The sequence below is a fragment of the Peromyscus leucopus genome, chromosome 11 (genome assembly GCF_004664715.2).
Source record: "Peromyscus leucopus breed LL Stock chromosome 11, UCI_PerLeu_2.1, whole genome shotgun sequence".
Taxonomy (NCBI): Eukaryota; Metazoa; Chordata; class Mammalia; order Rodentia; family Cricetidae; genus Peromyscus; species Peromyscus leucopus.
Window position 1 is genome coordinate 2,682,199 of NC_051072.1, and position 12,366 is coordinate 2,694,564.

The 12,366-nt window shown below is 50.1% G+C and overlaps 1 protein-coding gene across 2 annotated transcripts in view; it reads left to right on the plus strand.

The window, feature by feature from the left end:
- The window catches only part of Ankrd33b (ankyrin repeat domain 33B), a 78,662-nt gene that overhangs the window by 56,308 nt on the left and 9,988 nt on the right, over positions 1–12,366 (plus strand). The window contains exon 2 of one of the 2 annotated variants that reach the window (XM_028882033.2): positions 11,849–11,973. In XM_028882033.2, coding sequence (XP_028737866.1) covers positions 11,849–11,878 — 30 coding nt within the window. In that variant the 3' untranslated portion in view covers positions 11,879–11,973. Of the gene's footprint in view, positions 1–11,848; positions 11,990–12,366 lie in introns of those variants that run through there. The other variant, XM_028882032.2, reaches the window with a different exon arrangement.

Below are 12,366 nucleotides of genomic sequence, written 5' to 3' on the forward strand. Positions count from 1 at the left end.
AGATGACTTTAGAGGGGCACAAAGGCATTGCGAATTTCAAGGTAAAGCAGGAAAGTGAGACTGTCTTGGTTTTCCAGGGAGGCCAGAGCATCTTATCTGCTTGATTTCTTAATTTCAACCATTGTCTAGAAATTGCTGCTGGCAGTGTGTGTGAGAGAGAATTCCTTCCCCACTCTTAACACATTTGCTAATCTGCATTCAGCAGGTCCCCACGGAACCTTGGTCACCATGCCATCCAATCTCAGGCTTTATTCTTTATTCTCTGCCCTTTGCAACCTCAAAGCCTGTCCCCAGGGACACACCCCCTCCCACAAGGCCACACCTCCTCATCCTTCCCAAACAGCTCCACTAACTGTGGTCCAGCATTCAAATACATGAGCCTCTGGGGGACCGTTCTCATTCAGACCACCATACGTAACTAGGACGACGATGTGGAGATTGTGACCTTAACCTTTCCTCTTGGTCTGGCTGCGAGCTCTTTCTGTGGAAGTTCCACAGCGCTGCACGGTCCTCATGGCATACTGGGCTCACTTCCATTTTCCACCAAGATGTCAAGGATAGAACTAGTACAATGGTCCAAGTTTGTCAGCGTTACACAATCTAGAACAGTGGTTCTCAACCTGTGGGCCACGAACCCCTTAGGGGTCACATGACCCTTTCACAGGGGTCCCATATCAGATACCCTGCATATCAGATATTTACAATTCCCATTCACAACAGTAGCAAAATTACAGTTACGAAGTAGCAGCAACTGTGTTGAAGGGTCAGAGCATCAGGAAGGTTGAGAACCACGGGTCTAGAATCAGCTGAGCCAAGAGTCTCAATGGCGGGTTGTCTAGATCAGGTTGACCTGTGAGCATGTCTGGGAGGCGGGCGGGCGGGGGTTGTTTTGGTTACATTAATTGATATAGGAAGATCCAGTCCACTGTGGGTGGCACCATTCCCTCGGTGTGGGTTCTGAAGTGTGTAAATGTAGAAAGAGAGTGAGCTGAGTTGAAAGCATGTATTCATTCTCTCTGCTCTTGACTGTGGATGTGATGTGACTAGCTGCTTTAATTCTGGCCTCGCTTTCTCCTCAGTGATAAACTCTGACTCAGAATTGTCAGCGGAATAGACCCCTTCTCCCCCAAATTGCCTTTTGCCAGGGCATTTCATCACAGCAACAGAAATGAAACTACGGGGTGGGACCCTGCGGGTGTGGACTGCCTGACGTGGGTGCTGGGAGCCGGACTGAGTCCTCCGGGAGAGCAGAGTGTGCTCTTAACATGAGCTGTTTCTCCAGCTCCCCTGCCCTTAGGAGGTGGAGAACTGAGGAAGAGCTGGAGGGTCACTGCGCCACACCCACAGCCCTTTTGTTCTTTGGAGACATGGTCCCACTGCTTTGCCCAGCTGAACTTCAACTTAACAGTTGCCCTACCAAAGCTTCTTGAGCAACCAGAGTTGTGGGCTGGTTCCACGAAACCCAGCTCTTCATTTGCAAAACACATTTATTTTCAAGTTATGTGTTTGTCTGGGGGAGGGGTGGGGGATGTGCACACAAGTCCAGGTGCCCATGGAGGCCAGAGACATCATGTTCCCCTGGAACTAGAGTTCCAGTGGTTGAGAGCCACTAGATGCAGGTGCTTGAGACCAAACCTGGGTCTTCTACAAGAACAGTACAAACGTTTGATCATCCATTCATCTTTCCACCCCTATTTAAAAAACAGACTTCCTTTTATTATTTTAAAATGGTGTGTGCGTGCATGCGTGTGCATGTGCGTGCGTGCGTGCGTGCGTGCGTGGGTGGGTGTGTGTGCATGTGTGCATGCATGCATGTGAGTATCGGCCAGCCCTTCATTTTTAAAACAATTCGTCAGTTACCTCCAATCATGAAGATCTTGTTTTACCTTGACTTTTATGAGCGGCTTGTTTCCTCTCCACCCTCCATCCTTCTCTCTCCTTCTCTCTTTTATTGTTTTAAAGGAAAGATTAGAATTTTGGTAAGCTTTTGCTTTCCTAGCCTCATCCTGCCTCTTCCAGGAAACCCAGCTTTCAGACCTGTAGCACACTATCCCAGCACCCGAGGGGCAGTCAGGCAGAGCAGCCCCAGCCAGTGCTCTGCTCTTGTATCCCGGAAGACAGGAAGGGAGGCTTGCCTTCCTCCAGCCTGCTGCCCCAGCTCTGGCGTGTCTCCTCTGCTAATTGAGATTCCCACAATCCCTGTACGCCTAGTAGGATGCTGAATTTCCAAAGCCAACAGTTCCCTCTACTGGCGATTTGGAGAACTACAGTGAGTCGAACCAGACAAGACAATAGACAACCCAGATTTCCATTTCGAAAGCAGCTTTGAATAAAGGAAGACATTTTTCACCTGTCCCTGTTCTTAGTGACAGCGAGACTCAGCCATAATTGGTGCCTGTGACAATGTTGAATGAGCCGGTGATTAATTACTGTGGTAGCCATTTAATCTTAAACGATGGGGTTCGTGGCTTGATGATCATGAAGTGTCTGATAAGGGAGCTTCTCCTGAGGGAGAAGTGGACACGTTTTGACCTTCTTATTCACTGAGCCTGGAGTCTGCAGCCAGTTGGAGGGCTGTGGCTCACCTTGTCCCACTGGGCTCAAATCCTGTTGCAAAACCAGGCAGGAGTGTTGGAAAGGACGGTCCATCAGGTAGCCAGGAAAGGGAGGCGGCTGGATGTTCTGGTGGGGTGTATACAGAGGCCACAGGTTAGAGACAGGGTTCCTGGGGGAACAGGAGAGCTGTAGACATCTCAGGGATGCTGACTTACCGGTGTCTATGGTAGCCCTGTTCATAGTAGCCAAGTTATAGAACAAAGCTCGGTGTCCAGCAACTGGGCTGTATAGAGAAATGGGGGATATCTACATAATGGATTTTTTCAGCCATAAAGAAGGAAGTTATGTTATTGGCAGAAAAATGGATATGGCTAGAGAAAAGTTTCCAGAAAGACAAATATTGTGTGTCTTTTCTCGACTGTGTTCCTTATTCTATATAGCAGCTACATGATTATGTACACACACACACACACAGAGAGAGAGAGAGAGAGACAGACAGAGACAGAGACAGAGAGAGAGAGACAGAGACAGAGAGAGAACACCAAAGTAGAAGTAACTCTAAAGAGGTGGTTCTTAACCTGTGGGTTGAGATCCCACAGGGGTCCACTATCAATTATCCTGCATATCAGATATTTACAATTCATAACAGCAGCAAACTTACAGTTATGAAGAGCTGTGAAGTAATTTTACGGCTGGGGGTCAGCACAGCACAAGGAACTGTAGTAAAGGGTAATGGCATTAGGAAGGTTGAGAACCATTGCTCTAATGGAACAGAGAGGACTAATGGGAAAGGGGAGGGGTGAGAAAAGTGAGAGCGGGGTGTGCTCAGTGTGTGTGTGTGTGTGTGTGTGTGTGCGTGCGTGCACGTGCGCGTGCGCGTGTACAAAGCTTGAAAGAAAGCCCAAACCATAACACAGAGGCCAGCCATGAGGTCACCGGGTGGGGGAGAAAGCCTGTGGTTGGGGGACAAGGGTGAAGAAGAGACACTCACCACAGAGGTGAACTGTTGTCCAGGGTGCACAAGCCACCGAGGGTTGTGAGTGGCTGCTGTGGTCAGAGCGGCTTCTTCCTGGACCACACATGCTCTAGGTGGAGGATGGGCAGCCAGGGAGGCCAGTCACAGGAGAGGCTGCAGCCCGAGGAAGTACCATAGCCCAGATCAGTGGGCAGACACGGGCTAGGATAGGACATGCCGGAAGACAGGGAAGAGGGGAGACGGGCAGCATTTCCTGACTGGTGGCGTGTGGGAGGTGGGGAGGGTTTGGGACGAAGCCCAGACTTCTGGCTTAGATGTCTGGTGCTATCCATCAGTCCTGGGGGAGAGGAGTGGGTCAGAAGGGAAGGTGTTTGGGGGTTTGATGCCGTGGTTTTGGCTTAGTTGTGGGACACCCAGGATAAATACCCAGTAGATAGATGTTTAGGTGAGCAACTAAAAAGAGGACAGAAGTAGATGTGGGTGAGTGAAGATTGAGAGATAATAACTGAGCATATGGGTGATGGGATGAGGAGAGGAGGCAAGGAGAGCGTGGGGGGGTGAGGAGAGGAGAGCAAGGAGAGTGTGTGGGGGTGTGAGGAGAGGGCTTGTCCGTCACCCAAGGAGCAGCAGTGTAGCATGAATCTTAAAAGTTCTTATTAATAAAATCAAACCCGAGGCCAGTTATTGGGGTGAACACTGGAAAATCAGAGAGCCAGAACAAGCCACGGCTACCTCACCTCGCCGGATCCTTAGCTGGTCTTGTCTCCTCAGACTGGAGACCTCTGAGTCCTCATCCAGAATGGATCTCAGCTGAACTGCCGCTCAAAAGCCTGAAAGCTTAACCAGCCAAATGCTTCTAGTTTCTGGTCCTCACACCTTATATACCTTTCTGCTTTCTACCACCACTCCCTGGGATTAAAGGCTCGCTTTCTGGGATTAAAGGTGTGATGAGTCACCATGCCTGTCTGTATCCTTGAACACATGGATTTCTGCCTCTGGAATGCTAGGATTAAAGGCGTGTGCTACCACTGCCTATCCTCTATGTTTAATATTGTGGCTGCTCTGTCTCTGACCCCAGATAAGTTTATTAAGCGTGCACAATATTTGGGGAATACAATACCACACAACAGCTTTGCAGGAACAAGAAAAGCAGAGAGGTGGTAGTGCGGGGGGTCAGAGGGTGAGCACTGGAGGATTCTGGGGAGACAGTTCTGTGAATGAGGCAGGGGCAGTGGTCCGTGCTGCGGGGGTGTCGAGTAGCAGAATGACCAGCCGTTGAATTCATCACAAGGTGCTGATGGAGAACTCTTGGGAAGGTTCAGTCAGGGTGGAAAGAGTGTCGGTGTCAGGTGAGCACAAGACTGAAAGGAGTAGAATGACTATTGGCGGATGCCTGTGTGTGAAGACAGCCCACAAGGTTATTGTTGGAAATACATGTTTTCTACTTTTAACTATGCATGTGCGTGTATCTGTGTCCATGAGCGCGGGTACCCGAGGAGGCCAGAAGAGGGCATTAGACCCCACAGGACAGGAGTTACACGTGGTGGGTCACTGGACATAGGTGCTGGGAACTGAACTCGGGTCCTCTGTAAGAACAGTGGAGCCATCTCCCTAGCCACAGAGAGATGGGAGCCTTGAGCATGCCAGCCACTGCTGGGTGACCCTCTGCCCCTGCGGAGTCAAGCTTCGGACATTATTCCTGCACGCCTCTGTGTACAGGCTGGAGATCCATGGGCCTTGATTTTATGGCTCACACCCATGGTTAAACTAGGGACCCTGTTCTTGGACACTTTATCCAGGGCATCTGTTTTGCTAGCATTTCTTGTCATGCTCCTTGTGGGAGCAACGAGCCAGCTAGAGAATGATCTTCTTAGGGGGAGAGCTGAGGCCCCAGCATGAGAGAGTCTGGGTTTTAGTACATTGTGCCAGCTTCTTACCTACACATGTCCCATGGAGCCGAGCTCCTTGTGACACAGGAGCCATGATGTCACACGGCAAGGGGCAGGGTGAGGACTCATGGGAGAGTGTCGCAAAGAGGGTGTGATTGATGAGCAGAGGCAAAGGATGGCTCCATATTCCAGGAGAGTGGGCACAGATGGCTCTCACGTCCAGGAGGTGTAAGGCGACAGTTTGGCATCGTTAGTTATTATGTTATCCCGGTCGTGGCTCTTGTCACTACTGTGGAGTTGGGAAGGTGGCATCTTTGATTAATGTTGTTTTTGCTGAGAGAGACGATTCAGTTGTTCAAGTGTCTGCTGTGCAAGTGTGAGGACCAGCGTTCGGATCCCCAGAATGCACGTAAATGCTGTGTAGGTGTGATGATCCACCCGTAAGTCTCTGCTCAGAAGTCTCTGGAGCAACCAGTTAGCTGAATCAGTGAGCTCTGGATCCAACCGAGAGATCCCGTCTAAAGACATAAGGTGGAGGGTGATTGAGGAAGACTTCCAATGTCACTTTAACCTGGGGTGTCTACATATACACCCACACATGCACACACGATCACACCACCACATGCATAGCTGCATATACACATTTACCACACACAGATACACATGGGAAAAGAAGAAAATATTATTGTTATTATCATAGTGTTGGTGGGGGGCCTTGGCAACTTTAATGGGAACAGGGTCATCTGAGTTTTCAGTAGGAGAGAGGGAGCAGGAACGGCTTGTGAATGTGGGGATGTTTTGGGGATGTTGTAGGGAAACTGAGGGGTTCCCTTCCTGTGGTTCATGTCCCCTGTGAGATGGGAGGTGAGTCTTCTCGGGACAGAGCAGCTGACTTAGACAGTTAATAGTTCTGGGCTCCAGAGATGCTGAGTCTGTAAGTGCAGGAGGACCTGAGTTCAGAGCCACAGAACCCACGTGAAAAGAGCAGGTGTGGCAGAGAATGTCTGCAGCTCCAGTTCTGGGGACATGGGGACAGGAGGTTCCTTGGCCAGCCTGTGTAGCCAAATTGACCAGTGCCAGGTTCTGTGAGAGACCCTGTCTCCTAAGATGGAGATGGCTGAGGAAGATACTCATTATTGCCTCCTGGGCTTCTCAAGTGCACCCACATGCACATTCTGGTGTGTCTGCACATGTATGCACACACACACACACACACACACACACACACACACACACACACACAGAGAGAGAGAGAGAGAGAGAGAGAGAGAGAGAGAGAGAGAGAGAGAGAGAGAGTTGGAATTTCCCCAAATGTAGTTTGGAGGTAGTTGGCCAGGACACACAGGCTTGAGCCAGGATGAGCCCATTAATCTACCTGCTCACGTGGAGATGCTGATCCTGTCTGTCTAGACCCTGAGCATGGGGTGGGGTTAGGAGGTGGGTTGACATGTGGACTTGTGTTGCACGGAGACCTGCCCACTCAGTTCTCAGGAGTGCTCTCAAGCATCTCCCACTCTGTTCCTTTCCTGGTGGTCCAGACCTCATTCCATGCTCAACACAGCTTCCTGGACAAGTGTTGTTGGACTTTCCGTTGGGCCACCAGCTCATAAAAAAATGACACAGAGACTTCTTATTCATTATGAAAGCTTGGCCTATAGCTTAGGCTTGTTCCTAACTAGCTCCTCTCACTTAAATTAACCCATTTCTATTAATCTGCATTATATCATGTGGCATCATCACTCTTTTGTCTTGCAAAAGAGGATCCACACCAGGCAGCAGCCACAATTGCTGTTCCTGTCTTGCATCCAAAACAATATCTCAGACTATGATCCCTTGATTAATTTAAAATAAACTTCCAATTTTAGACAAGTTTGGATATAATAGGAAGACAGCAGGCTTCACAGAGAATTTCTGCACACGGCTCATCCAGTTTCCTGTTAAGATCTTGCATTAAATATGATTGACAAAGTGAGTGAGCCAATATTTACATGCTGTGAATATCTTAGGTTTCTCTTGCTGTGATAAAACACCGTGACCAAAAGCAACTTGGTGAAGAGAGGATTTAGTCAGCTTACATATCCAGGTCACAGTCCATTGACAGAAGCCCAGGCAGGAACTCAAGGCAGGAACCTGACAGCAGGAACAGACCCAGAAACCACAGAGGAACACTGCTTGCTTGATCCTCAAAGCTCACTCAGCCTGCTTTCTCGTACACCCAGGACCATTTGTCCAGGAGTGGCACCACCCACAGTGAGGTGGGAGCTTCCACATCAACCACTAATCAAGAAAATGGCCCGCAGAATAGTCTACAGGCCAATCTTATGGAGGTGTTTTCTCAATTAAGAGTCTCTCTTCCCAGATGACTCTTAGTTTGTGTCAAATTGGCATAAAACTAAGCAGGGCAGTTACTGACTCAATCCCTTCTTTGTTCAGATTTCCTTGGATGGTCCCTGCTGTCATCCCTGCCCCCAACCCCTTCCAGGACAGGGTTTTTGTAGCCCCGACTATCCTGGAGTTTGCTATGTAGACTAGCCTAGAACTTGCACCAATCCTCCTGCCTCAGCCTCCTCAATGCTGAGAGTACAGGCATGTGCCCCCACACTTGGCCTCTAATGTCCTTTTTCTGTTCCCATCCACCTGGGATTCCATCTGGCAGTTCTGTGTCTCTGGGCTCCTTGGCTGTGACACTTGCTCAGCCTGCCCTGGTGTTTGACGATCCTGATAGATTTGCACACAGGTTTTGTGTATTGGAGGACGTCCCTTATTTGAGCCATGTCAGGTACTTTCCTGGTGACTGGATTGCAGCTAGGAGGTTTTTTTTTTTTTTTTTTTTTTTTTTTTTTTTTTTTTTTTTTGTAGGATCAGCGTGCACAGGGCCACCTCATCCCATCTTCAAAGGGCATGTGCTACAAGCACAACTCTGGTCGCCTGGCTCAGGAGTGGTGGCGTTTCTCCACTGTGAAGTTCCTCTCCCTACTCCCCTCTCCCGTGTTCTGTATGCTCTGGAGAGACGTCTCCAGGCTCAGCCCTCAAGTCAGAAATAAGGAGTCCCTTATTCTGCCTGGTGACAGTGGAGCCTGTTCAGGGTCTCTGGTTTCTATGTGAGGTTTGCTTTTTTGTTTGGTTGGTTTGTTGTTTGCTTTTTTGAGGCAGGGTCCCATGTATTCCAGACTAGCTCCAGACCTGTGATGCTGAGACGACCTTGAGCTTCTGCTCTGCCTCGTACATGCTGGGGAGTATAGGTGTGCACCAGAAACGTTATGTTTGCCTTGTTTTGCTAGGAACCTTCTGCACACCTCCACGGCTGTGCCTTTTGTCCTTGTGCGTCGATACTGTCTCCCTATTTTTCTAGACACAGAAAAACTGGTTCCCTTCTCAGGACCACTTGGGATTTTGAGGGGCAGGGCTGGGAATTGAACTCTAGTATTTCTAGAGCAAGCTCTCTTAAGTATAGTGGTGACCTCTTAGTTACGTTGGGCACCACTTGGGCCCTTTTCTTGGGCAGGGTAAGGCTCACTGGGGGGAGGTAGGGAGTCTCTCTCTCTCTCTCTCTCTCTCTCTCTCACACACACACACACACACACACAAACAGATAGATAGATAGAGAGAGAGATAGAGATAGAGAGAGAGAGAGAGAGAGAGAGAGAACACGAGCGAGCGAGCGAGCACCTGTTGTTTACCTGTCATTGGTCCTCCTGGGGGATTAAAGCAGGACCTCTACCATGGCTGTCGAGTGTTGGATTGCTACATCCGTGAGCTACCCCCCACTTCATCCCAGACTCCACTTGCCCTGCTTGTTAAGGAGAATAGTTAATGTCTTTAATGTCTCCTGAACACAGCCATCTACCTGGTCGGGGTGCTGTTCTCCCTTCTGGAAAAGCCTGGGGAAGAGGAGAGACTCTTGGATCATCAGAGTTCCAGACTGCAGTCGGGATGCAGGATTCCCATGCATCCCACAATATGCATACAATATCTGTACAGTGGGCAGTTTGCTTTAGAGATTTTCTGTTTTCTTCTCTCTGCCCATTCAACTTGCCAAGGATGTGGTGTGTGTGTGTGTGTGTGTGTGTGTGTGTGTACAAACAACACCCGCTGCAAATTGTGACATGCAGTGTCACATTTTCTTTTAAAGAAAAAGATCGAAACAAATTGCAATTTGTTTCGCTGAGACCTGGTCTAAACCTGACTGGTGTAGCACATGTTCAAGCGGAACACAAGCTAACTTGAGAGCAAAGGTCTTCTACTACCCCACCAGCTTTAGAACTATTGAGCTACCATGGTCTCTTGGCCTCCAGCTTCATCCTGACCCCCTCACACAGAGGAGGCCAAGGAGTCAGTGAGTCCAAAAAGCACCGTTGCAAGTCGGAACCTGTGTGTAATGTAGCCTGGAGTCACAGCCTGGTCTCGTTGGCTTCGGAACAGTCAGCAAGGCGCTGACCCACCTTTTCACAGCCGTGGCTGAGCTCGGTGGTAAGCCATAGCTCTGCTTCTTAAGAATCAGAACTCTAGTCTATGCGGCTTGTTTATTTTTAACTTTTAAGTGGGTGACAGGCCAAGGATTCAATTTGGAGAGCATGGACAGCAGCCTGGAGTATAAAATGTCCTTCTCAAGGGATCGCAGAGGGTCCATCCTGGATATCTGTGTCACTTGGGTGTGGTTGGGCTGACGGAAGCCACAGTGCATTGGGTAGATTTAAACTGTGCTCACACAGTGGAGGGACTGGCCAGTGGGATGAGGGCCGGGGACATATGTGCCCCCTCTGCTTTCCGCCTCCATCCTGAAACCAGCTTGGCTGGGATTGCAGCCACAGCAGGGTGACAGATTCTCTGAGCTGCCACCAGCTGCAGACTTCTCAGTCTGCGGCAAGCAGGAGAGCCCCCATCCCCCAGAGTGTTTCTTGGTCCAAGGTCCTAGGTCGTGCCACCCATTCGACCTCTGCCCCGGAATCATGCTAGGAAGGGGACTCTGGGCCAAAGGGATCTGACTTCCGTACACGTAAAGGTAAAGGGCGGGGTGCTGTAGAGTCCAGAGAGGGTGGGGACGCCCCTGAGGCCCTGCACCTGTGCGTCTCACATGGAGTTGAAAGGAGCATGGAGAGAGCGGGATTGCGCTGTGAGACTGAGACAGCCTGACCTGCCTAAGACTGGGATGGCTCTGGGCACCCAGAACCTTCCCCCAGGGCAGAGGAAGAGAGGCTTCTGCAGTCTCTCATTGCCCAAGGCTTGCTGGCCATCTTCTGCAGGGTCAGGATGGAGAGAGAAGCTCAGGGGAGGGGCGCGTTTGAAGACAGGGAGGTGGCAAAGGAAACCTTTTGTCCCATGTGGATGGTCCAGAAAGAGTGAGAACAGTGGACATGATCTTGCATAGCCAGCCCCCTTCAGGGAGCAGGAGGTCATGTCTAGATACTTTCTTGGTGGTCAAGGGCTGGGGGAGGAGTTGGTTGCTCTTGTGTTCTAGGGGTACAGGCCAAGAAGACTGCTTGCCAAATTGTGGTGTGCAAGCCAGCCCCATATGGTTATCCAGCTCCAGCGACAAGGCTGCTGTTACTGGGGCCCTGGTTTTGATCACAGAGGGTGGGTGGGGAGGAATAAATCACAGAAGGACTAGGGAAGGTGGGCTAGGTGGCCGAGGAGTGCCTGGGGCTGTAGATTCAGCCGCCATCTCTGCTGGGCAGGCAGCTGGTTTCCTGTCGGCGCCTGTGGTTCCTGCCAAGAGGCCCCTAATGCGAGTGCCTGGCATTTAAAAGCCCCAGGGAATGAGCAGAAACCATATTCTGTTTGTGAGGAACAAGGCGAGAAAGGGAAGATCTGTGTTCTTAAATGCGGGTTTTCCCCTGCTCAGGTTTTATGGGTGTGTGTGTGTGTGTGTGTGTGTGTGTGTGTGTGTGTGTGTTCATGTGCACGCACATGATTTGGTGTGGAGCGGGAGTTGAGAGAAACAAAGGGAGGGAGAAATACAACATGTTTTAAGTGGTAACCGGAGGTGCCCAGCATGAATTAAGATATACTCTTGCTTTGGTGTGCCTCTCCACCGAAGCGCCATACTTGGAAATGTTTCCCAGGCTCCTTTGTACCCTGGCTTCTGTTTGCCCGAGCGACTCCTGCTGGGAGTTGAGTACACCCTGCCTGTGGGGGAGTGGACTCACTCTCCCCATGTGACAGTGCCACCTGCCTGTGCCCCTGCCTCACCAGAGAGAGACTTTGGAAGGGCCACAGATGAACGGCACTGTGTGTTCTGAGCACTTTCCTCTTTTTTTTTTCCACTTTCCTCTGCCCCTGTGTCCAGGAGAACTGTGTCGGGATTTAAAGAGCACACACACACAGCCAACACTCTTTGATGATGAACAGTGTCTGTCTTTCTCTGCCACATAGAAGTGATCACCTTTGTGGGTACATGAGTCTACATGCGTGTATAATTCTCTTTCAGGGCATGCCACCATCACCAACTACTTGCTGAATTATTTCCCTGGTCTGGACCTAGAAAGGAGGAACATATTCGGCTTCACAGCCCTCATGAAAGCAGCCATGCAGGGCCGAACGGAGTGTGTGCGAGCCCTGATGCTGGCAGGTAAGTTCACCTGTCCTGTGTGGTCTCCAGGCTCTAGACATGCCAGGGGGGCTCTTTTTAAAGAATGCGTCTTAAGTAGACCCATGCTGCTTATGGAAACAGTGGCAGTGAGGAATAGATTTTTTTCCCCCCTGAGCTGTATGGCTGTCATCCTTTGAGTTTCTTTGAAAAGACAAAAGTAAGCTGGTTATATAGCTCGGTCAGCAGAATGCTTTTCCAGCATGCACAGAGCCCTGGGACTCAGTCTTAGCACAGCACAAAACTGGGTGTGGAGATGCATGCCTGTAACCCCAGCACTCAAGACACAGAAGCAGGAGGATAAGGAGTTCAAAGCCATCCTCAGTTACATAGCACGTCTAAGGCCAGCCTGAGCAGAT